Raw genomic sequence first — 26,355 nt, forward strand, 5'->3', positions numbered from 1 at the left:
AAAGGTACACAATGAAAAGTCCCTCAGTCTTCTTCCCCAGAAGCAATGTTACCACTTTCATGTGTTATCTTTTAGAAATAGTCTCTGCCTAGACAAGCATGCCTGTGCCCACGGCTCTAGCCTGGTGAATAAGAGGGGACATGAGTTCAAGTCTCTGCAATTCACTAAATAAAAACCTTGGGCACGTTATATCTGAGTCCCAGATGTTTCCTCTGGTAAAGAAAGGAAACTATTTGCCAGAGGAAAAAAAAAACTAATAATGGTACCTATATCATGGCATTGTTGAGAGAATTAAATCAGACATGTGAAATACTTAAATTATTATTTGTTTCTATATACATCCTCCTTTGGCTTTTCCCCAAATGATAGAATCAGGCACTTTCTCCTCTGGTGTGTTTTTTTCATCAAACATCACATTTTAATGATAAGTCCATACCTGTTCTTAAAGATTCGCTTCATTGTTTGAAATCATTGACTTACATTCCATTGTGTGGATGTCTGTGGATAGACATGTAAATAATTTCCCACCTTTTGCTTTTACAAAAAAATGCTGCCATGATATGTATACCTATGGCTGATTCATGTTGATGTTTGAAAGAAAACAACAAAATTCTGTAAAGCAATTATCCTTCAATTAAAAATAAACAAATTTTTTTAAATGCTGCCATGAATATCCTTGTGATATTCTATTGAATTCATGCGCAAAGCACCCATAGGATAAACTCCTGAGCGAAGGATACATGCATTTTAATGCTTTAGTCACGTAAAGCCCCAGAGGAAGCCGTACCAATTTATACTCCTAAGAAAAGTACAGGAAGGTCTCCATTTCCCTACGCCTTAACTAACACAGGCTATTGCTATATGTTTTCATCTTTGTAAATATGATTCGTGGAAAGTGGTATCTCACAGGTTTAATGTGCGTTTCTCTTATTATGGGGCTTCCTGGGTGGCTCAGATGGTAAAGAATCTGCCTGTGATACAGGAGACACAGGTTGGATCCCTTGATCAGGAAGATACTTGGGAGAAGGGAATGGCTATCCACTCCAGTGGTCTTGCCTGGGAAATCCCGTGAACAGTGGAGCCTGGCGGGCTTATAGTCCATGGGGTTGCAAAGAGTCAGACATGACTAAGCAACTAACATTTTCACTTTTTTTCCTCTTATTATGAGACTGTAAAGGAAATATGGAGTAAGAAAACCTCTGTTCAAATGACCTGCCTATGTCTGCTGAGTGAGGACTCTGAGAACCCTGGGAGTGTACAATTTTGGACGAATAGGAAGTAGCAGGGATGATATAGAGAGTACTATCACTTCAGGTTTCCTTCACCTACTTTCCCCAGATACATTTATTCTTACTGATACACTGAGGAGTCGGTTCACAGTGACTGAATTTCCAAAGATACTTAAAAACGAACTTTTTTTGTTTCGAGTGACAAATGAACATGAGCATCTTTCAGGATAAGTACTCTCTCCTTTGTGTGTGAGTGTTTTTCAGTTACAGAGCAATTACTTAAATTCTATGGTAAAGCAATGTTTACAGGCCAGTCTATTCTTGGGGTTTTACATTATGGCATTTCAGAATCTGCTTCATTTTTACATAAAAGGCAGTAGAAGTGTTAAATCACTCAGTCATGTCTGACTGTGACCCTATGGACCACAGCCCTCCAGGCTTCTCTGTCCACGGAATTTTCCAGGCAAGGCTACTAGAGCGGGTTGCTACTTCCTTCTTTAGGGGATCTTTCCAACCCAGGGATCAAACCCAGGTCTCCTGCACTGCAGGCAGATTCTTTACCTCCTGAACAACCAAGGAAGCCCGTAAGTAAAAGGTAGATTTTTATACTTAAAAGAATGACCTTGTCTGTGCTCGTGAAGAGGATGCTCCCTCTCCAATAGCACTAAGCGTGTTTCATGCATGTCCGTATGTTGTGAGTTGTATCTTACAAGTGCTGAGGGGGTTGTTCTGAAATAGTGCACCTCCTTCCCTGGTCGCTTTTGGACACACGGCCAGGAGCACAGCGCTGTGGCCGCAGGACATGTATTTGCTCAGCTGACCACTTCCCCCTTGAGACAGCTTCTTCCCTTGGCTTCCCTGCTGTTCAATCTGTGAATTTGCTCCTAACTCACAAGCACTCTTCCTCTCCTGAGCCCATCTTTCCTCTAGCTATAGCTTCTGCACAAGTGATAGCCATTCCCCTGGCTTTAGTGACCAGGGCCAGGACTAGGGTGAGGCCGCTGAGACACCTCGGTCGCAGAAGTTAAGGAGACATCTATCCTTGGCTTCTGCAAATGCAGGGTTGGCCCCAGAGTGTCACTGGCTCCTTCAGCTTCCCTTTTTGCTCTAGACACCTTGCTTTCCTCATCCTAGTTTCACCTCCTTCAATATTTCTGCCTGCTTCCTAGACCTCCAGATACATACGACCTATTTGTCTTCTCTACTGAGGATAGCTTAAATGCAACTCAAACTTCAAATATCTAAAATAGAACTCTTGCATCACTGCCCACCCCCATGGCCAAACCTGCTCCTTCTACTTGTCTATCCCACTTAATAGCATCACCATTTATTCAGTTACTCTAGGAGTGATCCTCAGTTTCTTTCTTTCAACAAGTTCTATCTTCCATCTCCAAAATACAATACAAATCTGACAACCTCTCACGGCCTCTGCCACTATGCCTTGGGCCAGGCCTCCATCTCTTATCACTGTAAACACCCATCCCCCTAAATCCATCCTCAGGGTCCCAGCTTCCACATGTACCCTCCCCCCTTCCCTCTCTCCCTGAGACTCATGACTCTGCAAGCCAGAGAAATCTTCTTTTTTAAGAAATTTGTTTTTCCGGTTTGGGCTGTGCTGGGTCTTCCTTGCTGCAGGCAGCCTTCTCTCTAACTGCGGCAAGCAGGGGCTTTTTTCCAGTGGCACTGCTTGGGCTTCTCATTGCAGTGGCTTCTCACGTTGCAGAGCGTGGGCCCTAGGCGCCCGGGTTTCATTACTGGCGGCCCCCAGGCCCTAGAGCTCAGACTCGCTTTGTGGCACATGGGCTTAATTGCTCCGCAGCATGTGGGGTCACCCTATGCCAGGGATTGAACTGGTGTCCCCTCTATTGCAGTGGACCACCAGGGAAGCCCCAGAGCTATCGTCTTACATCCAGGAGTATATTATGTCATTCTCCTACTTAAAACCCTCCAATGGCTTCCAAATGAATTTAGCATAAAGGACAGACCACCCCCCAACCCCCTGCTCCCTTACCATGGTCAACAGATGAGGATCTAGCAGGTGTAACAATCTGATCCCAGCCTAGCAACCCCACTTCTGCCTCCACCTCATTTACCAGAAGCCTGGACTGGCTCCCTCCCGCTTCAGCTGTGTTCCTTTCCCCTGGAATGCTCTTCCCCAGATCTCTATATAGCCACCTGCCTCTCAGCATTCAGGTGTCAGCTCTGATGTCACTTTCCTGACCACCCCCACCCACTCATCCATTACTCAAAGTCCCATCGCCCCCTTTTATTTCTCCGTGGCATTATCACCATCTGAAAGTGTCTTGTTAGTGAATAATAGCTGCTCAAAGCTCAGGGGCCCAAAACAGAAATGTACAAGTCCAGCTGGGACAGGTCTTGATCGGGTCTCCACCTGCTGCGGTTGGTCAGCAGCTGAGGTTGGAGTCGCCTGGAGGCTTTTCTGGGCTGGATGCATAAGACACCTCCTGTGTCTGCTGCCCCGGTGCTCCTCTGGGTGGCCTCTTTTCCCAGCAGAGAACTGGACTTCCTGCCCAGCAGCTCAAGCCTCCAAAAGAAAAGAAGTAGAAATGGCTGGTCCTCTTATATAGACCAGGCCTGAAAGTGGCATGATGTACTTCTGGGTGTGTGCTAAGTCGCTTTAGTTGTGTCTGACTGTTGGCGACCCCATGGACTGTAGCCCACCAGGCTCTTCTGTCCATGGAATCCTCCAGGCGAGAATACTGGAGTGGGTTGCCGTTTCCTTCTGCAGGAAATCTTCCTGACCCAGAGATTGAACCCATGTCTCTATGTCCCCCGCATGGGCAGGCGAGTTCTTTACCACTAGTGCTACCTGGGAAGCTCTGCCATATTCAAATGGTCATAGAGCAGTCATCAGTTCAGTTCAGTTCAGTTCAGTCGCTCAGTCGTGTCCGACTCTTTGCGACCCCATGAATCACAGCACGCCAGGCCTCCCTGTCCATCACCAACTCCCGGAGTTTACTAAAACTCATGCCCATCGAGTCGGTGATGCCATCCAGCCATCTCATCCTCTGTCGTCCTCTTCTCCTCCTGCCTCCAATCTCTCCCAGCATCAGGGTCCATTCCAATGAGTCAACTCTTCACATGAGGTGGCCAAAGTATTGGAGTTTCAGCTTCAGCATCAGTCCTTCCAATGAACACCCAGGACTGATCTCCTTTAGGATGGACTGGTTGGATCTCCTTGCAGTCCAAGGACTCTCAAGAGTCTTCTCCAACACCACAATTCAAAAGCATCAATTTTTCGGCACTCAGCTTTCTTTATAGTCCAACTCTCACATCCATACATGACCACTGGAAAAACCATAGCCTTGACCAGACAGACCTTTGTTGGCAAAGTAATGTCTCTGCTTTTTATTATGCTATCTAGACCAGCCCAGGTTCAAGGGGACTGAGGAATAAATTCTACCTCTAATAGGGGAAGTAACATATATGTAAAAAGAGGCAAGGAATTGATGGGGGCCTTCTTTGGCAATAAACTTTCACATTCATTTATTTATCTGTTATTTAGCTATCAACTCCTGTTAGGTTATAAACTCCACAAGACAACAGGGACCTTGTCTTATTTTATGGCCCTATTTCCAGCACCTAGAACAACGTTTGGCACACAGTAGGTGTTCAATAAATCAAATTTGTAGACCAAACTAAACTTATCCAGATTGGTTTTGCCTGGTTTGCTGATGCTAAGCAATCTGATGCCTTACCAGATAAGACAAATGCTACATTTATAAAGTATTTCATTTCCTCTGCAAACAAGAAAAACTTGCCCTGAACACAAAATCTAGAAATAGATTTGGCATGTTTTCTAAATGGAAAATATTTCTTGTATCACCAGAAATTATTTTCCCACAGTTTGTGCTACATCAAAATATTGAAGTCGACTGAAAATACCCCATTCTTTAATCTTGGTGTGGACTAGATTTTCTTTTTTTTTGTAGCAAAGGAAGTATAAAAATCTCCTGATGGTTGAACTCTCCCAGTTCTGAAAATGTCATTACAAGTTTAGATTGATTTAAAAAAAAAAAAGGCTACTGAGAAATGTCCTTAAAAGTTTGGTCATCAAAATGTATAGCTTTTGGTTATGAGACTAGCATTTGTTTATTTAAGTCATTACATATGACCAAGGGCAAAAAAAATCCCTCAAATTTTCCCCATTGCTAGTTTTTACTGGTGAGTTCTATAAAATAATACCATGTTTAAGCCTTTTTGTAAATCCCTTGTAAATGAGTAAGTGAGGATGTATTCATCTGAAGGATTTTAGTGATTGTTGTAGTGAAAAAAGAGGGATTTAATCTTTTAAACTACACTTGCGGATGACCACTGATGAAATTTCTCCCAATCTCTGTTTTGTCTTCAGTTTTCCCAGATTTGCTCAAAGCTATCCCAGTCAGTATTCACGTCAATGTCATTCTCTTCTCCACGATCCTTATCGTTTTAACCCTGGTGGGGACAGCCTTCTTCATGTACAATGCCTTTGGTAAGCCCTTTGAAACTCTGCATGGTCCACTGGGGTTGTATCTCTTGAGCTTCATTTCAGGTGAGTACAAAATTCTACCTCTGAAGACAAATGGGCTTGTCAGTGTACAAAACATATACCTACCCAAATGTAAATGACAGTACATATATGTGGACATTCACTGTGGCAGTATTTATGAGAGCAAAAGGTGGAGAAAAGTATAATTATCCAACAAGAGGGGAGACAACAAATTCCTTACGGTAGTCTATCCTACTAGCTGGCATCAAATTGTTTTGAAGAAGACGTAATCAAAAGAACAAATGCTCATATCAAAAAGTGGAAAAAGCAGTATATAAGATTTTATAAAGATAAACTTAATTTGATTTCCTATATAAATATAGAGAATGTATACATATATTATATATAGACTCTCCATATATATAGCCCCGCCCCCTACATATATATATAGAGAAAGAGACAGTCTATTCTGTTGGTGGTAATCTCTGAGCAGTAAAATTATGAGTGGTTTTCATTTTTCTCATACTTTTTAATATTTCCAAATGTTCGGTAATGTGCATGTATCTATTCATAACCAGAAAAATAAATACAAGCCATAAAAAAAGAGTAAAGAGCCAGTGTACCCCCCACACGAGTTGCCTATTCAGGCCTATAGGGACTTTGTGTAGCCTAAGTAGGTGCATCTGAACAAGTAAAACTCTAAACTCAGAAATTAGTTCATCAATAAACATCCTACTCAATAACCAAGGCTGATGGGAGACAATATAAAACCAGTTCATGCCTCAGGGTGCTTCCAATATATTTACAAGGAAGAGAAAGATAGAGATGAGAAAATCAAAAGAGTCTAGCTCATATGCACCGCTCTTCTATGGGAGGTCTCTGACTTCACTCCACTCCGAAGTCGCAGAAACTCAGTGTTTGTCCCGTCTCCAGGAAGCGAGTAATTTTATTAGTAATTTTATTAGTGACTTCACAGAGAGACAAGAGAGAAGACAGCTCACACTAGCGAGCGCAGTACTGAAGATCCATATTAGACTCGTTCCTTCTCTGCAGCCTGCCCTTTGGCTGCCAGCTCCCCCTCCCAGCCCCCAGCCCCAGGCCCCCGGGCCCCTTCTCTCTCCTGACACCACCCCCTTCTCCCCGCACAATTCAACTCTGGTCACCCACTTGCACAGCTCCTTCTCGATCAGACAAGCCCGTGCAGTTAACCGACGCGCACTCCCCTTAGAAAGCAGGACCCCAGCCTCTGTCCATGATAAGCTGAGCATAGTTTGCCACTGCCCTGGACCCTTGGGCTTTTTAATCAATAGAAATTGCTCAGAGGCCAGAGGAGGTATCCAGGCAAGGCTTTATGGGGACTTGTGCTGAAGCATGCGGGAGTAAAGAGATGTAACAGATGCCCTGGCTTTCTCCCTGAGTTTACGGGGCGCTGGCTCCTTAAATGGGATGAGGATTGGGCGGGGGTGGGGGGGGGTGGGGGCGCGGATCTGTGGGTCAGGCTGGAGAGGTGGTCTCAGTGCTCTTCCCACCCCCTCGGGGGGCTGTGTGCAGCAGGAGTGCCCTGCTTTTGTTCCCGGCAACTCAGAAGCGGCAGCTGAGCTTTGGCCTTTTTGTACCTTACTGTTCATAATTTGCCGCAACTGCCCATGCATGCAGTGATTTTTAGTCCCTTAGAGTTTCTCCACATCCTGTCTCTCAAAGAGGTATTTGTCCCGGTGCAAACACTCTAATAAAATGTCCTAGGTCTCACCTGTCTCAACTTCTTGGGGTCTTAACCCCTTTCAACATGAGTGCGTGTCTATTCCTCAGGTAAGAACACCAGAGTGGGTTGCCAGGGGATCTTCTCAATCCAGGGATCAAGCTCAGGTCCCTTGCACTCCAGGCAGATTCTTTACCACTGAGCCACGTGGGAAGTCCTTTACCCCCTCTACCTCTTGCTAATCAGATTATTTACCCAACGGAAGTAGTTCTCTCTCTAGTGAGGGTTCCACTAAGATAGCTCCCATTTTTTTCACAAGTAAACAATACAGTTTCAATTGGGCAGCAATGATTACCCTACGACAGCGATGTCTAAGTCCTTCCCACCTTTAGTACCCTCATGAAAGCCTCCAGCATGGGACTCTGCACACAGTAAGCAATTCAGTACATATCCACAGACTTGGCAAAAGCAAGTCCAGAACGAGATGTGAAGCTGGTCAAGTACACAGCACAGGTCAGAGACATCAGAATTCGAATGGGACAGAGTTAGCGGAGGAGGCCCATAGAGGTGGCGGGACAGGCTCTGGAGAGAGAGGACAGGACCATGCAAAGGGAAGCCAAGGCCTCTGCAATCAGGGCTGGGGAGCAATCAGGGCGGGGGAGCACAAGGTCAAGGTGCAGACAGACAGACAAAGACAGTGATTCATCCCAAGGGAAGGCCAGGTTAAAGGCGGATATTGCGGTTACTTCACCCCCGCCCAACACAGCAAACCAAACTGGCAGATCTGGATGGTGAGCTATTTTAGTGGAACTTCTTGCATCAGACAAGGGCCAACTAGACCACAGGATATATACTACCTCATCGGAGGGAATATAACGTTCGGCAGTGGTTCTTCAAGTGGAGGCCCTAGGCTAGCACCAGCTGCATCACCTGGGAACTTGATAGAAGAGCAAACTGTCTGACTTCACCCCAGACCTCCTGAATCAGACACTCTGGAGTGGAGCCCAGCAATCTGTGTTTTAGCAAGCCCTCCAGGTGACTCGCAACTTCCCAGGTGGCACAGTGGTAAAGAATCTGCCTGCCCTTGCAGGAGACACAAAAGACTGGGTTTGATCCCTGAGTCGGGAAGATCCCCTGGATTGTAGAGATGGCAACCTGCGCCAGTATTCTTGCTATGGACAGAGGAGCCTGGCGGGCTACAGTCCATGGAGTGCCAAAGAGTTGGACATGACTGAGCATGCATGCCAGATGAGTCTGCTGAAAGCTCAGGTTTGAGAACCAGGGCTATAGGGAGTTGATTACGCAGACGTTGCAGGCCTAACAAAAGGGGGGCCCAGAGGTAACTCAGAGGCGGCGATGTCAGAAAGCAGCGGCCATCCCGCGGGCACAGAGAGCCCAGGGAAGAGTTGAGGGTCACCATAACCTTGAGGCTGGAGGAGAGGCCCCAGGGCGCTGGGTCTCAGCCCTCTGAGGAGGTGGCACTGTCCCTTGAGGAGACGGCACTCTCATGCAACACCAGGGTGCGGCTCTGGGAGTGTGGAAAGAGCTGGGGAACTCCCCAGTTGCTGCCTGGAAAAGCGCTAGCCCATGACAAGAGCAGCCAGAGCTCACTTCCCTGCCTGCTGGCCTCCGCTGTGGGCAGGACAGGAGGCAGTCAACAAGGCAGAGCCCGAGTGTGGGGAGTCTGGACCCAGCATCACAGCGGAGGGGAAAGAACAGTCGGTCTGATGCCGAGACACAACAGCTTATTAGGTGGCGCGGCTATCTCACACCCCAGCTTCTGAATGAAACCTGAGAACAGCCCATTCGGAAGACAACTTATTTGACAGTTCTAACAGGCAACCGAACTAACGGTATTTGAAAAGCAGGATGAGTCAGAAGGATGCAGAATTTAATCCGAGTCCCAGTTCTTATCTCGGCTTTTGGCCAAGTCCAACCCAAAGAAAGCCTAAGCACAGAAATATATGCGGGAACACAGGCCCTGTGCTTATACTGTATCGGGTTTATCCTTGAGCTTATTGCAAAAGCAGGTGCTCAATGAAGTTTTGTGGATGAGGGAAGGAAGAAGGGGAGAAAGGAATGAACCAGCCACAGACCGGCCTCTGGCAGGGGATAAAGGCCCTGTGTTGCCAGATTATCTGTTTTCTTAAAGTCACAAATTCTTATTTTTCAATGGGATTTATTTTTTTATTTACATTTTGGCCCAACCATGAGGCATGTGGGATCTTAGTTCCCAGAACAGGGATTGAAGCCATGCCCCCTGCATTGGAAATGCAGAGTCTTATTAATCATTGGACCACCAGGGAAGTCCCCAATTTCTTATTCTGAAATGCGAAAATTTTCAACAATTTTTAAAAAACTGTGCATGACAACAAAACATGTGTGACGGTCAGATGGACTGACACTGTGACCTCTAGAGGTAACAGGCCATTCTTGAATCACAGACTAACTATTCTATTCTGTTTGGTCTACCTAGAGTACCCGGAAGTCCCGGGAGGCTTGGAAAAGTTTCTCTAAAGCGATAACAGTCTCAGCGACTCCCAGGCTTAACCCCCACTTGTGGACAGATGGGGATTTCACAGCCCTAATCACACTCAGAATGTGAGCCAATGGATACACTCAGAGGCGGGAGCCTGTCCTGGGGGAGGGATCCCTGATGCCTAGGGTGCAGGGGTGGGGGTGGGGTGGTGGGGGTCACACATCAATAGAGACCCCTCCCCCGGGAGCTCCCTTTTGCTGAGTGTCTGCTGAGTCTCTGCCCAAGTGGCATCCCTCACAGCGAGCAGAGAAAAGCTCCTTCCTCCCCTTTTTTCTTCTCCTCTCGCTCACCCTGGCTTCCCCAGGATCCCCCCCTTCCCTGCGCTATGTCACGCCAGGGCTGTTTCTTCAGCTGTCCACCTCCCTGCTGGGTGGGAACCCCAGACTTGGCATCCTGAGGTGTGAAGACAGGAGAAGGGGAGGCGAAAGAGCTCTTCCTGCCTGTCTGTCTGGGACCTTGCATGCTGCCTGGAGTAACAACGCTCTGAGCATCTCCTGGTGTGTCCCGAGGTGCTGCATGCAGACGCTCTGGGGAGAGAAGGAGAGGGAGCCCAGCTCTGGGAGAGGCCAGCAATGGTGCAGTCACCACAGCTTGCTTGTCTTTACGGCCCAGTATCCCGTTGCCATCCTGGACCAGAAGCGCCTCCCACTGCTCACGGCCTCGTGTGGCTCACGATCCTCGGTCTCCTATTATCATTCTCTCACGAAGCCACCCAAGTCAGTTAATCTGCTTTTTCTCATCTTGTCAATTATAACCTGGATCTGAGATATAACACCAGGTCTCCTAATGGTCTCCCATGGTGCATTTTGGGGCTTCCCAGGAAGGGCCAGTGGTAAAGAACCAACCTGCCAATGCAGGAGATGGAAGAGACACAGGTTAGATCCCTGGGTCGGGAAGATCCCCTGGAGGAGGGCACGGCAACCCACTCCAGTATCCTTGCCTGGAGATTCTCATGGACAGAGGGGCCTGGCAGGCTACAGTCCATAGGGTCGCAAAGGGTCAGACATGACTGAAGCGATTTAACACACATGCATAGTGCATTTGGGACAGTGATTCGCTTCCTGAATGGTGTATTAGAATCGCCAGAAGAAAGTTCTAAACATACTGGGACTTCCCTGGTGGTCCAGTGGTTAAGACTCCACCTTCCAATAAAGCAGATGCAGGTTTGATCTCTGGTTGGCAACTAAGAACCCACATGCCTCAGGGCCAACAAGAGAAGCCCACATCCTGCAACTACTGAACCTGTGAACCCATGCTCCGCAACGAGAGGAGCCCACACATGGCTGTGAGAAGCCCTTTCACCACAACCTGAGAAAGTCTGCGTGCCACAATGAAGGCTCAGAGCAACCAAAATTAAAAAAAAGAAAAGTTCTAAATAAACGGATGCTGGATCCAACACCACACTAATTAAATTGGAATCTCTAGGGGTGGAGCCTGGGCACTGGTCTTTTTAAAGGTTTCTAAAGCAAAGACATTACTTTACAACAAAGGTCCATCTAGTCAAAGCTATGGTTTTTCCAGGTGTCATGTATGGATGTGAGAACTGGACTGTAAAGAAAGCTGAGCACCAAAGAATTGATGCTTTTGAGCTGTGGTGTTGGCGAAGACTCTTGAGAGTCCCTTGGACTGCAAGGAGATCAAACCAGTCAATCGTAAAAGAAATCAGTCCTGAATACTGGGATGCTGAAGCTGAAAGTCCAATACTTTGGCCACCTAATGCAAAGAACTGATTCACTGGAAAAGACCCTGATGCTGGGGAAGATTGAAGGTGGGAGGAGAAGGGGATGACAGAGGATGGGATGGTTGGATGGCATCACTGACTTGATGGACATGAGTTTGAGCAAGCTCCAGGAGTTGGTGATGGACAGGGAAGCCTGGTACACCGCAGTCCACGGGGTCGCAAAGAGTTGGACATGACTGAGTGACGGAACTGAACTGAACAGGTGATTCTAATGTGTGACCAGTGTCAAGAACCACTGATACAGGTGCACATGTTTCATTTATTCAACAAACCCTGACTGGGTGCTGCCATGAACCAGCCATTATGAGTGGGTGCTGGTGTTACCACAATTCACAGGCATACCGTCCTGCCCTCGTGGAGCCAACCATCTAGAGGGAGGTTCAACAGAAGTGTACACAGGGAATTAAAGGTCACAATAATCACCATAGAGGTGATAAACAGACTGCCATGATGGAGAATGAAGGGGAGGGGAGATGAACTCTTTACATGGTGGCTGGCAAAGGCTTCTCCAGGTAGCTGAGTTCTAAAGATACAAAGCTGAGAACCCTCAGAGAATTTCCTAAGGAGAGGGGAAAACACACAGGAGGAGACGCGAGCGAAAGAGGCCAGCTTGCTCTAGGCACCGAAAGAAGGCCCATGCGGCTGGAGGGTAGGCAGTGAGGGGAAAATGGCCAAAAAAAAGAGAAAGAAAATTAGAGAGATCAGCTAACATCAGTTAATGTCAGACCTCAAAAGCCACCGTACGTCTTTTAGAATTGATTCTAATTGCACAGAGAAGCTTTTTTGAAAGGCCTTAAGAAGCAATCTGATAGCTGATTTACCGTTTAAGAAATGTCTGGTGAAAGACTAGGCTATTGCATTAGAGATGGAGAGAGATGAATGGATTCTAAAAACATTTTGAAAGTAGATCCAAAATGTTTTGCAGGCAGCTTAAGCAATTAGTAGACAGTGGTGGCATTAACGAAGATGAATAAGTTGGGGGAGGAACAGGCTTAGAGTTCAGGGCAAAAAGGTGGTGGGGAGAGGAACTTAGCATTAGAAATCAAGAGTTCTATTTAGGTCCCATCAAGTTGGAGATCCTATGAGATGCTCAAGAGGACACGTCAAGTAGACCATCAGATATATGAGTCTGAAACTCAGAAAAGAGGTCTAGACAAAAGACATAAATTTAGGAGTTGTCAGGATATACATATGATTCAAAGCAATGAAAATGGATGAGATCATCTAGAAAGAGAATGTAGATACAGAAAACTTGGCCTAGGGCCAATCCCATCAGTAAATTTTGGGGCTGAGAAGAAGGAGGAGCCAGGAAAGGACACTGACCAGGTGTGTCTGGAGAGGAAGGAAAACCAGGAGATGTGGCATCCTGGAGGCTACGAGATGGGAAAGTTTCAAGGGTACAGGTCAACAACAGAAAACCAACACACAGTCACCAAATCAGGAAGGTAGGAGGGGGGAGGGATAGATAAGGAGTCATGATGAGCAGATACTAAGCATGTATAAAATAGACAAACTATTAAATATAAAACTATATATATAAAACCATATATAAAATAGATAAACAGCAAGGTCCTACTGTATAGTACAGGGAACTATAGTCAAAATCCTGTAATAATCATAATGGGGAAGAATATGAAAAAGACTATATATGAATACACACACACACACACACACACACACACGCATAACTGAATTACTTTGCTATACACTAGGAACTGACACTGGCTCAGACAGTAAGGAATTGGCCTGCGATGTGGGAGACCCGGGTTGGGAAGACTCCCTGGAGGAGAACACGGCAACCCACTCCGGTATTCTTGCCTGGAGAATCCCCGTGGACAAAGGAGCATGGTGGGCTGCAGTCCACGGGTCACAAAGAGTTGGACACGACCGAGTGACTAAGCACAGACAGGAACTAACACAACGTTGTAAATCAACTATACTTTAATTAAAAGTTAAAAAAAGAAAACAATACAGGTCACCAGTGAGCTTTGTGAAAAGGAGGCCACCTACAAGAGTCGATGAGAGGGAGGTGAGTGTGGCCAGGGAAGGCAGAATGGGGAAAACAAGGTGCAAAAAAGCTTCCCGCAAGGTTCATAATATAGTAGGAAAGAGAGAAATGTACTCAAATAAAGGAGATAGAGAAATAGAGGGAACCCAAACAGAAGCAGTGGCATGTGGAAGCAACTAGACCCATAGCTTCACACTGGAGAACTGACTATATGAGTCTGTATGCCTTTTCTACATTCCATTCAAGAAATTTTCCAACTGATGATAGAGAGTCTCATTCCCATGTGCATGTGAGAAAGCAGGTTACATGGAAGACTTTCCAAGGACCCACGGTAGAATATCCTAGGCAGTTCAGTGAATATTCTCTGAGGATGGTATAAAATGCATTGATTCGTGCCTTTAAGAGGTGATGAAAACCACCAAAATGTGGATTTACCGCAAATTGTACTTATTGTATCTTCTCTTATATGCAGCGTCATGTTTGAGTTACACCAAGCAAGGTAAACAACGAAAATACTGCTTTCAGTATAGGGGATGCTCCTAATATGGGGGTAATTAATTAGGATAATTGTAACCATGGCATGGAACATTAATAAGCACAGTCATATATAAAATATGAAGACAGGAAAATAAAGAACAGTACAGAAATAGAAAGATGCTTATGTCATAGATCAGTTTCAGGATTAATAATATCCGGGCCTCTCTGACAAATCTGTGTGTGCACATGTGTGTGTGTGTGTGTGTGTGTGTTTGGGTGTGTGCATGCCAACTCAGTTGCTCAGTTGTGTCTGACTCTTTGTGACCCTATGAACTGTAGCCTGCCAGGCCCCTCTGTTCATGAATTTTCCAGGCAAGAATATTGGAGTGGGTTGCCATTTCCCACTCCGGGGGATCTTCCCAACTCAGGGATTGAACCCAAATCTCCTGCAACTCCTGCATTGGCAGGCGGATTCTTTACCACTAACGCCACATGGGAAGCCCTGTAATAAGTCTAGGGCATATTATTCTGCAACTGTTAGTTCAAAAACCAACTGCAACTTATTTCCACATCAATCCTTATGGAGGAGCTGTTGTTCAGGGTCTGAGAAATAAATCAAGGATGTCCACGCATCAGAGCTACAGAGCCTGAGGAAGGAAAGGATTGGTTGTAAGAAAAGTCAGCAACAAAAATACTCCACTAGTTTCTCAGCATAAACTTTGGAAGGAGACCACAGGAGGGAGAGAAGTAATATTAGCCAGCCTGTCATGGCAATGGGCAAGGAGTTTTGTTTAGATGTGCAGGGTACCATCTGAAGGGCCAGAATCATAGTGAAGGGACTGCATTCTAGGTCATTCATGGAAAGGATGCAGTAGAAAGACTGTTTAGATCACTTAGCACAGGGCCTGGCTATGTGTGATCTCCCGCAAGGAGACCCTCAATCTTGTCCTATCACAATTACTAAAAGACTCCTGTCTGTTCAGAATGGTCACTTGTGTCTTCCCCCTGTTTCATTTGTGTTTAAGTGTTTTATTTTGGCTGCACTGGATCTTCGTTGCAGTGTGTGGGCTCTTCACCGCAGTACAGAGGTTGCGGCATATGGACTTAGTTGTCCCAAGGCAGGTGAGATCTTAGTTCCCCGACTGGGGATCGAACCCGTGTCCACTGCACTGGAAGGCAGATTCTTAACCACTGGACCACCAGGGAAGCCCCACCCTCTCTTTCATTTAGAGCCAAAACCTAAGTCCTTCCTACGACGTTCAAAGCAGCGCTTGCTCTGCCCACCGCAGAAACCCCACACATGCCTCATGTCTTACTCCTCTCTGCCTGGTCCTCTTCCAAAGCCACCTGGTTCCTCTGCGCTCACTGCTCCTTCTGTTTGAAATGCTCCTCCCCTCAAATACCTGTCTTCTCACTCCCCAGCTTCATCAAGAGGCACTGACATGTCATCTTCTCTCTGAGACCTCCCCTGGCCATCTCTCTTCCCTGCTTTATTTTATTTTCCTTGGTACACACCACACTCAGAAACTATAGGATGGACTTACTTATTTTGTCATTGCCTCTCTCTCCATTCTCACCACCACTAAGACACATATTCCATCAAGATAGGAATTTTCATCTGCTTTTGTGGGAGTCGGGATACTAAGATATAGAAGACAGTATCTTATTTATTTTTTGGCCATGCCACGTGACATGTGGGATCTCCGTTCTGTGACCAAGGACCAAACCCAGGTCCCCTGCATTGGAAGTGCAGAGTCTTAACCATTGGACCACCAGGGAAGTTCCTCATCTGCTTTTTCAGTGTTGTATCCCCAGTACCTAGAATAGTTCAGTAAGCATCCAGTAAGTATTTGTTGAATAAATGAATAAAACAGAAGCAGATCTAAGCATCTTTTAGTAACAAATGACCATCTCCTGTTCTGAAAATCGATTTAGATTAGACAAACATGGTGTTTTAAGATGATTTCTTCTTTGCATGAATCATTCTCATTCACGTGACATTTGCAAAACTTCAGCTAGATATGGGCTCTGCAACTCTCTATGACAGAAAACATACATTACAGAAGAAGGGGGAAAGCTGAAATGCACTGGTATTATGAGCACTGAAGAACTGATGCTTTTGAACTGTGGAGCTGGGGAAGACTCTAGAGAGTCTCTTGGACTTCAAGGAGATCAAACCAGTCAATCCTAAAGGAAATCAACTCTGAATATTCATTGGAAGGACTGATGCTGAGGCTGAAGCCCCAATACTTTGGCCACCTATTGCAAAGAGCCAAGTCATTGGAAAAGACTCTGATGCTGGGGAACATTGAAGGCAGGAGGAGAAGGGGGTGACAGAGGATGAGATGGTTGCATGGCCTCACCGACTCAATGGATGTGAGTTTGAGCAACCCTTGGGAGATAGTGAAGGACAGAGAAGCCTGGTGGGCTTCAGTCCATGGGGTTGCAAAGAGTCGGACATGACTGAGCAACGGAACAGCAGCAACTGGTATTATAACTTCATCCACACCTGCTATTTGGAAACACATGACCAAATGGTAACCTCAATCTATTCTTAGGGATTAGCTTGCCTTACTAGTCTAGATGGCAGCCATTGGTCTCTAAAGTGGTCTGGAACTGGAGCAGTTTCCTTTTGGGGAAGAAATCATGGCCAGAGATCTCACCAATAACACTGATTTTCTAGTGAAATCACATAATTTCACGGAAAATTATCACTGACACCTGAAAAGTTGTGGTTTTCCTACCACCACGTATCATCTCTTAAGTCTCCTTAAAGAAGGAAATTTTCAATTTATCATGCTGTAGAGGAAATGGAATGCCTCTAAGAGTTGCCATTCCTGGGACGGAAAACTTTTCTCCCTTCCCTTCCAGGTTCTTTGCCTGGCCTCATAATTAAATTGATAAAGGCAGATTAACAAGAAGAGACCAAATTTAATTTCATACTGGAGCTCATAAAACATGAGACTCGAAGAACTGACCCAAGCAGGCAGCCTTCACACCTTTCAGACAAAGAAACAATAAGTTTGTGAAAAATTAACAAGACCAAGTGGCTGGGGCTTGGGGTAGTAAATTGGTGAAGGACTTACAAGTTTGGTTCAGACAGCCATCTTGGCCCTGAATTCTCTATCTCTGGTGATAAGGGTGCCTTCTACCCTCCAGGTACAGAGGGGGTACCCTTCAAGTGCGCAATTTATTTCCTGATTTCAGGGAGACAGAGGAGGGTCAGAGTGTCTTTCTTGTACTAGCTGTTTCTTATGTAACTTAGATTCAAAATAGTCAATATGTCTCTTGAAGTGGGATAATTTAGGGTGGCAAATCCTGACCCCAATTATCATCTCTAAAAGCATTTAAAGATGACGTGTTAGTTTTTTGGAAATCTTGGTCGTTGCTTTAAATGAATTGAAATTCTAATTTACTATTTCCCAAACGCAATCTTAGTGATAATAGAATGTTTCAGAATTGGGGTTTTGTTTTATTTTTTCACCTTTGAGGGAACATTTCCACCAGACTCCCATGGATCCTGGCAGGATGTTCCCACCCCTGAGAGCACAGTCAACCTTAGGGGTCACCAAGGGATGAAGAAGCAGTGTTCCTGTGGGCTGTGACCTTCATTCCCTACATTGCAAGGACTGGAGGAGAGAGAGATGTCCAATCCTGCAGCCCCAGACAGCTGCCAGAGGGGAGCCCTGAGTGTGCAGTGTCTAGTACATGACACATGTTTGTTAATTGACTGATAATTCATGGTGTGACGGCCTTATAACTCGGCTATCCTATTCAGTCAGAAATTAACCGAGTAATCAAAGTTATTAAAAGGAGAAGGGGGGAAAAAACCCCACTATGGTACCAGCCAGATGGTGGGGAAATAAAACATGTGAAAGGAAGATGGCTTGTCTTTGAGTAAGACCCTGGCAGAAAAACCTCAGTCCTACGCCTGGTTATAGTCTAAATCCTAGCTTGGGCAAGGCATGTCGGATTTTCCTATATCTGTTGTACTCTAATCTTGTGAGCAGGGGCAGTGTTGGTCAGATAGACAGAGAGACAGCAGTGTTGGGGTGGGAACTGAAATGGCCCCAGCTGGGTCTGGGCTCTTGGGGGGGACACACAAGTAACTGGGCAAAGAAAGAAGGAAGCGTGCAGGCATGATCCTAACCTCTGCGAGGCTGTGGGCAAGAGCATGAATGAAAGTCCACACACCACATGTCTAAACAGTTCAAAGTTGTAAGCTAAACTATTCAGTCAAACATTGTATCCTTCTCCCTTGACAAATAAGGTCCTGGAAGCAAGATTCAAATTAGAATACTCTTTTAAAAAAAATAATATTCTCTCATAATTTAAAAAAAAAATTTATTTATTTATTTATTTGGCTGTGCCTGGTCTTAGCTGCAGCATGTCGGGTCTAGTTCCCTGACCAGGGATTGAACCCAGGCTCCCCGCATTGGGAGTGTGGAGTCTTAGCTACTGGATCACCAGGGAAGTCCCAAATTTAGATTTCTTGAGCTCTGGAAATTCTGCACCTGAATGTGGCGAGGGGAGGCGTGCCATCCCGTCTCTTCGCTTCTCTTCCCGTGACTGATTCCATCCACATTGTAAAGGGCTTCAAGCCAGCACATGTGAACACTCTGCCATGTATCCAACCTCTGACCATGCCTGCCAAACAGCTGTTCCTTTTCTTGGCCACTCTCAGGCCTCGGAGCTGTACAGTACCTGCCACAAAATCCACCCCTGGGGAGATGGACCCTGGGAAGACACTCATGCCAGCTCAGGAAGCGTGCTCAGGGCTGTATGCGGAGAAAATTCTTGAGTCCCAGGAGTACCGTCTTCAAGGCAAGTAGATGGGGAAACAATGGAAAGTGACAGACTTTATTTTCTTGGGCTCCAAAATCACTGAAGATGGTGACTGCAGCCATGAAATTAAAAGACGCTTGTTCCTTGGAAGGAAAGTTATGACAAACCTAGACAGCATATTAAAAAGCAGAGACATCACTTTGCCAACAAAGATCTGTATAGTCAAAGCTATGCTTTTTCCAGCAGTCATGTACGGATGTGAGAGTTGGACCATAAAGAAGGCTGAGCACCGAAGAATTGATGCTTCTGAACTGTGGAGTTGGAGAAGATTCTTGAGAGTCCCTTGGACTGCGAGGAGATCAAACCAGTCAATCCTAAAGGAAACTAGCCTTGAATATTCATTGGAAGGACTGATGCTGAAGCTCCAATACTTGGGCCACCTGATGCAAAGAGTCAGCTCATTAGAAAAGATCCTGAAGCTAGGAAAGATTGGAGGCAGGAAGAGAAGGGCCTGACAGATGATGAGATGGTTGGATGACATCATCAACTCAATGGACGTGAGTTTGAGCAAACTCTGAGAGATAGTGAAGGACGGGAAAGCCTGGCACGCTGCAGTCCATGGGGTCACAAAGAGTCGGACATGACTTAATGACTGAACAACAGCAGGAGTATAGTCTAGAATGCAGGCAAGGACTCTAGACGGACCCATTCCATTGACATCAAGGATTCCTCCCCTTATGGGAGAGAGATATCAACAGGAGAGAGAGAGCAGGACCCTCTAAATATGGCGCCCATAGCAGGAACCCCCTTATTGGAGTGTAAGGGCCAAACTGGAAACATGCTGAACCCTATTCTTGTCATCACTCACACCTATTCTTGTCCCTTACACTCCTCTCTCCATGTCCCCAGCAGCCACGCCAAAAAGAGAAACACTTCTTGGGTATCTTCTGTTCCATAAGCCATAAATAGGTATCAGTGGCCCCATATTTCTTTTAGAGCCGGGGAAAGAGAAGCAAAAATGTCCCAAGTTCACACTGAGTGGTTTCCCTCCGTGTGTCTTAGCATCACTGAGGTGTTGGCAGAGACTCAGGCTGGGTTTCCATGCTCTGACTCTGAAATGACCAAGTCTACTTCACGGATAACTCCTGAATCCAGAGCGAAATCATAGACCATCCTTTTAACCACTACAACATGTTCTCGGAGCTTGCAGGCTTGAAGTACTAGCTCCAGCAAAGGGCTATTGGTTTTAAGATACCCCAGCAACTTTGACTTTAAGAATTTGAAATGTGGTCTCACTATGATGCACCTTTAAAATATTTAACAACTTGAAAAAGGAAACCGAGCTTGAATTTTTCTTTCAAGCACTAAGGATATACAGTGTTTCACTTCTATCTGAAATTCACCATCTCCTCACACAAAGAAGGTTCTCATGGTAAAAGCAATGGCATTTTCTCCACAATTTTCAAATAAAAGATAAAGAGAAAACAGCATCGCAGCCTCTTTGTTAGCTTGAACAATAAAGGAATAATACAGTTTTGCCAGTGGGGAGCTCTGGTTTTAAGCTCAGAATACAAAAGTAGGCTGACGATTTTTACAAAGGAATATTCCCCGAGGCTCGTGGGAAGTGAAGTTTCTAGAAAATTATATCATTTGGTTATTTGGGGGTGTATGATGACGAGGACCAAGCTGGTGGGGCCAGTCCTCAGTGAAATTCTAACAGAAGAAATGGAATTTCACTTTTCCGGTTCACTCCTGCCCCCACCCCCACTCTACTAACCCAAACCCAGCCTTTGGAAAAGGAATGGGGGCAACATTTGCATGTTAGCACCTCATGTCTGGAACGTTCTCCCCACACAGTCCAGCTCCCTTTGCTAACTTTTCCTACAGCTACTTCCAAAGAACCTTCTAGGAAGCTGCCCACCTTCTCAGGTATAGACACCCTCACCTCCCTTACTATAACGCTCACTGCGATAGGTTTAGAATTGTTTTATCTGAGTTCCCTGCCCAATTATACTCTCTGTTAGAGCAGAAACCACCATATGCCTTTTCTTTAATGTTGAAAGCTCCACCACTATTCCCATGCTTGGCCCATCAATAAGTCTCACTGAATAATGGATTGAGTGAATTAATGAATGGGAATTTAAGCCACTATGTTGCTGCTACTGGGACATCTGAATTAACTGTCATTGAAGGCAAAAGCACTTACTCCTCTTCAAGGAGTCACCAATCTAATTCGATAGCGTGTGGAAGAACCAGGCACTATAATACACTCTCCAGGGTAGCCTAACTGATGGAGTCAGGGGGTTTTGGTGTGTGGTAGAGCGCAGTACAGAGAAGGAACTGGCATCACTCCAGCACTCTTGCCTGGAGAATCCCATGGACGGAGGAGCCTGGTAGGCTGCAGTCCGTGAGGTCGCTAGGAGTCGGACACGACTGAGCGACTTCCCTTTCACTTTTCACTTTCATGCACTGGAGAAGGAAGTGGTAACCTACTCCAGTGTTCTTGCCTAGAGAACCCCAGGGACAGGGGAGCCTGGTGGGCTGCCATCTATGGGGTTGCACAGAGTCGGACACGACTGACGCGACTTAGCAGCAGTAGAGTGCAGTAAGGGATGATGGTTAAGACTTGCAAGACAAAAAGAATACATAAACACCGGAGGAATAGCGACCAGTTAGCAAGTATTTCTCTGTGACAAGTCTAAGATCAAACGTTAATCTTGAGTCACCTATCTTACCCACATCTTACAGACAAGGAGGTGGAGACTGGGAGGTTAAAACTGACTTTGGGACTTCTCTGGTGGCCCAGTGGTTAAGACTCTGAACTTCCGCTGCAGGGGTGCAGGTTTAGTCCCTGATCAGGGAACTAAGATCCCACATGCAGCACAGAGTGACCAGATAAATAAAATGTAAAATGGACTACTTCCATATAACAAAAGGGAGATTCAGAGTGTGAAACCAAATTGTTTTAATCAAAGTCAGAAAACCATTTCAGCAAGTCTGCTCTTACCTAGCAACCTGTCATGACAACCTGGGGTCATACGGGGGGCATCTGTAGCTGTGGCTCTCCATGGTGTCCCTGACTTTGCCCCCCTGTGCCACCCACCCCTCTGGGGGGCTCCCTTCCTCCATCCTCAGGCGAGAGGGCCTGAGTCTTCAGGCACCACTCAATATGATGTGCCCCTGTCCTGTAGAGAGCTCCAGGCCATAGTCACACCGTTTAAAAGGAGATTAGGCTACCAATGAGTAATAAATGAGAGGAAAATAACAATAATGGATTAAACAAAATAAATACCTATTATTCTCTCCTGTAAAAACCTAGAAGTTGAAGTCCAGGGCTGGTCTGGTGACTCCCGGTATCTGATATCCAAGATTTCTCCTTTCCTATTTTTCCATAACACATGGCTTCCATTTCTAAGGCCACATTGCCCAAAATGGTGCTCCAGCCATTGCATACCTATTTCAGCTACAGGAAGGACAACCGGGAAAGAAAGAGCAGGCCTCTAATGCTGCACACTTCAAGGAAACTTTTCTAGCCCCACATTCCAGCCTCCCTCAACCAATGCAGTCTTTGTTCAAGGCAGCCACGTGCCTAGGTAAGAATCCTGAGTTCCGTTACCAACAAGGAGAATAGACAGTGTCCACCTCAACATGTTAGACAAGGCTGCCTTTGTGCGGGGACACCTCTGGGCAGCTGTGGCCAGGTGGGAGCCGGAGGAGGGGAAGGAGAAAGCTTTTAGCCCTTTCACAAGGGGGCTAGATGACAACTATTTCTCGTATGTGGCCTGTGAATTACAGAGAAATGTGTCCTCTTCAAGTCACACCATCGCAGTGGTTGCGGTGCAGCCTGATCCCACCGCTGTGCTTTTACGGTGCCCAGCGACTCAGCCTCTCCTCATGCAAAGTGGAACGTCTCCTAGTTTTTCTAAGACTGGCTCGGTTCTACCCTGCAACAAGTCTCCTCACTCAGAGCCATAACCCAGGTGCTACCACCCGTTGTTGGAGAATCAGGCTCATGATTACAAATTTGAAGTATGTTTTTTCAGAAGGCAAATGAGATGGTGGGAAAGGCTTTCTTTAGTTTGCATGTAAACCCTCTTCCTTGTCCCTTACAATCAGGAAATATTTGTCCCAGCACGTTGTTTGTTCTTTCTCTTGCAGGCTCCTGTGGCTGTCTTGTCATGATATTGTTTGCTTCTGAAGTGAAAATCCACCACCTCTCAGAAAAAATTGCAAATTATAAGGAAGGGACGTACGCCTACAAAACACAAAGTGAAAAATATACCACCTCCTTCTGGGTGGTTTTCATTTGCTTTTTTGTTCATTTTCTGAATGGGCTTCTAATACGACTTGCTGGATTTCAGTTCCCTTTTGCGAAATCTAAAGACACGGAAACAACTAATGTAGCCTCAGACCTAATGTACTGATAGGCAAACATGTCTGTCATGCTCACAGTGAGAGAGCGGGCTAGCTCTGGTCACTTGGCTGTGGTTAATTTTGCTCAACCTTTTAGATGCACAGATTAAAGCACCAAAGCCTATGTGATAATATATACAAACCGGGTGCTAAGGACACAGGCCAGAAATGAAGAGGAAGAAAAGCTTCAGAAGGTTGTTTAACCTGGTGGAAATTGCTTCCCCTGGCTAGTTGTGACAGTTGACTAGAATGAACAAACCATTATTCCACATCCACACCAGAGTGCAAAATGCCTGCTCTGTCAGGAAGAAATCAAGAGGCATGAGGAATTTTAAAACAAACAAATACTATTTCTGATGATATCCACACATTTGTTGCCACAGATACCAGAAGACAGAGCTGGAATCGCTTTCCTAAAATGATACTGCATTAATTGAGCAATGCTAAGTATAGCGGGCACTTTTTAAAAAGTCATTCAAAGCACTGTCTTATTTTCATGCCTGTTAATCAAAATGTGTAAAAGTCTAAAAGGGAAAAAGAAGAAACACAGTACTTTCAACAGACATAATTGCTGGGACCACTGGGGAATCATGAAAAATTATTCTTCCTAGTAAATTCATTGCAAAATGGCTCATTGGAGCTGTTGCTTCCAACTTTTTAGTGTCTTAAGCCCTAAGTCCCACTTAACGAAAATCATATTACGTTCAGAATTATGACGGGGTGACTGTCATCTCGGGCTGCGGTCTGTCACAAAGCATGACCCAAGCTGACTTTTCCCCTTAGTTACCCATGAAGTTGGTCTGTTGCTGACCAGAGGCCACGGCTGAACCTAGAACTGACCGTTCGCCTGTCTTCCGACAGCTGCCCTGGAGAAGGCCCTCGGGAAGAAGCAGGGGATGGCAGAGGGCAGACCACCCGGCCCTCGGCCACAACTGCTCAGGACTCAGCCCCCACACAAGACGGTCTGAAAGGGCTCGTTCTTAAAAGTCCTTTTATTCGGGGGGAACAATTTACAAGAAACAATGACTGACTGTGCACCTGACTATATACTTGCTCTGATGGTGATCCGCAGCCCACAGGCTAACGTCAGAACACTCACTTCGTGTACACAGGTTAGTCTCTCTACCTTCATTCAGGAAAGATAACCTGGAGAGTTTCTAGAAGACCATGAGTCCATCTAGTGAGAAAGAGGCTGCTTATTTCAGTAATGGGCCGGGGGCACCCAGTTCTGGAAGCCTTCAGGAAACACTTACATCCCGAAGCATCTCGTGGTCCCATCTGCTCCTTCAAAGCAGCTGCCCCAGGCGTGGGCAGGACAGCTCAAGGGACTCCACAGACCAGGCAGCTGGCCTGCGGTCCCGAGAGGCCCCACAGTCCCGTCTGATCCTTTTTCTTCCTCGCTTTTGAAACACGTCTGACACCAAGCTTTCTTCTTTAGAACCTCCCTGACTGTTCTCTGTTCCATAAGCAGTGAAAACTCAGAGCAGCTGCTGAAGATCCAGGGGCAGCCTTCACAGGCAAACGGATGGTCTTCCCGGATGAGAACGATCACTCCCCGAGGAAGGGAGGCAGGGCTGCTGGTCCCTGCAGAGTGGGTTGCACCCCAAAATACAACAAGATACCAACCAGGCCCTCAGAGGACACCCCGTAGGCTGGCTCCCTCTCTTCTCTCAGAGGAAACCTCTGTGCCATGTGGCCGGTGAGGAAAGCTTTCCAAGGCGACTGTGGCCGGGTCGATCTCTGAGGGGCCCTCTGGGAGAATCCGAGCCCAGGGATGACAGTCCTCGCGCTGTGTCTGACCTCCCGCCCCCGGGGGCAGCCTCGGTCTCACACTCACGGGGATGCGGGGCCCCCCGCGGGCCCCGGGGCAGCAAACAGGGGCACAGCAGGGCGCCCCTTTCCCGATGTCCACGCACCATCGGCATCCGTGCCCATTACCCTGTAGGAAGCAAGGAGTGGAAAACCGGGGCAGAGCCGGCAGGGACGTCCGCAATAAGCTCCCTGGAGCAGCGGGAGGCTGCAGAAGCGAACTCAGGCGTATGGGGCCGGGGAGGCGGCGGCGGCGGAGGGCGCCTTCCCTCCGCGCGCGCGGTGCCCATTACAAAGGTCCTTTGCTCTGGAGGCTCCTTCAGAGCAGCGGCGGTCACAGCTCTTGACACGCCCTCACGGCCAGTGCAAAATGAGGACGGTGCCCGCACACGCGGAGGGGCCCCGTCTGACCCGTATCCTTGCCGCCAGAGGCTGCATAGACTCGCGCGCGCTGCCACACAGGCGCCCCCTCCCCCGACTGGCCCTCTGTAGTGGGTGATGTTTGGCATTCCCCATCAGCTTCCTCTCGGGCCCACAGCTAAGCCACGGGTCCCAGCTCCTTTGCAGCTGGGGCCGCGGGAGTGAGTCTGTGTCGATGAGATGGATGTAGGCTGGAGGTGACCTGAGCTACTCTCAGGCTTGGCCCTGAAGACCCCCACTTGCGATCCTCCACCTCTGCCCTCCCTGGCACTACAGCCTGGGAAGTCATGGGATCCAGGAGGTGAGGTAAGGAGACAGAGGCGGGCTTTGTGACCTGCCTCAGAGTGTGACAAGAGTGGTAAATAAACTTTCCGAAAAGCCGCTGAGTCGGGGAGGTTATTTTTCAGTACCCAAGCCTCGCCAACAAAGCCTTGCTCTCCAGGAAAGCTCTGCTTCATGCCAAGGAGACACTCTCCAAGCCCCTCGAGCCTCAGGCCAGGGGCACCCTCCAACACACCCACTGAGTGACTGTCTGTACCACTGACTTTCTTGCAGCCCTAGCCTTCTAGCCATATTACTCATCCCCTTATCCCAAAAATGAAGGCCAGAGAGTGAATTTTCTGCATAAATATCTCAAGAGTAAATGAATACTATAACTTATGCTGGTATCCTTCAGCATGCTTTCCAAATGCTGGCTAGTAAATCCCTTTTCATTCATTCAAATCTTTCATCTACAGTGGATCTAG

At 46.7% G+C, this 26,355-nt stretch overlaps 1 protein-coding gene across 1 annotated transcript in view; it reads left to right on the plus strand.

The window, feature by feature from the left end:
• Positions 1–25,983, plus strand: part of CLRN1 (clarin 1) — a 49,289-nt gene extending 23,306 nt beyond the window's left edge. The window contains exons 2-3 of the mRNA XM_020886556.2: positions 5,602–5,781; positions 23,126–25,983. Coding sequence (XP_020742215.2) covers positions 5,602–5,781; positions 23,126–23,391 — 446 coding nt within the window. The 3' untranslated portion in view covers positions 23,392–25,983. The remainder of the gene's footprint in view (positions 1–5,601; positions 5,782–23,125) is intronic.
• The last annotated feature ends 372 nt before the right edge of the window (positions 25,984–26,355 follow it).

Source organism: Odocoileus virginianus, chromosome 4 (assembly GCF_023699985.2).
Source record: "Odocoileus virginianus isolate 20LAN1187 ecotype Illinois chromosome 4, Ovbor_1.2, whole genome shotgun sequence".
Classification (NCBI taxonomy): domain Eukaryota; kingdom Metazoa; phylum Chordata; class Mammalia; order Artiodactyla; family Cervidae; genus Odocoileus; species Odocoileus virginianus.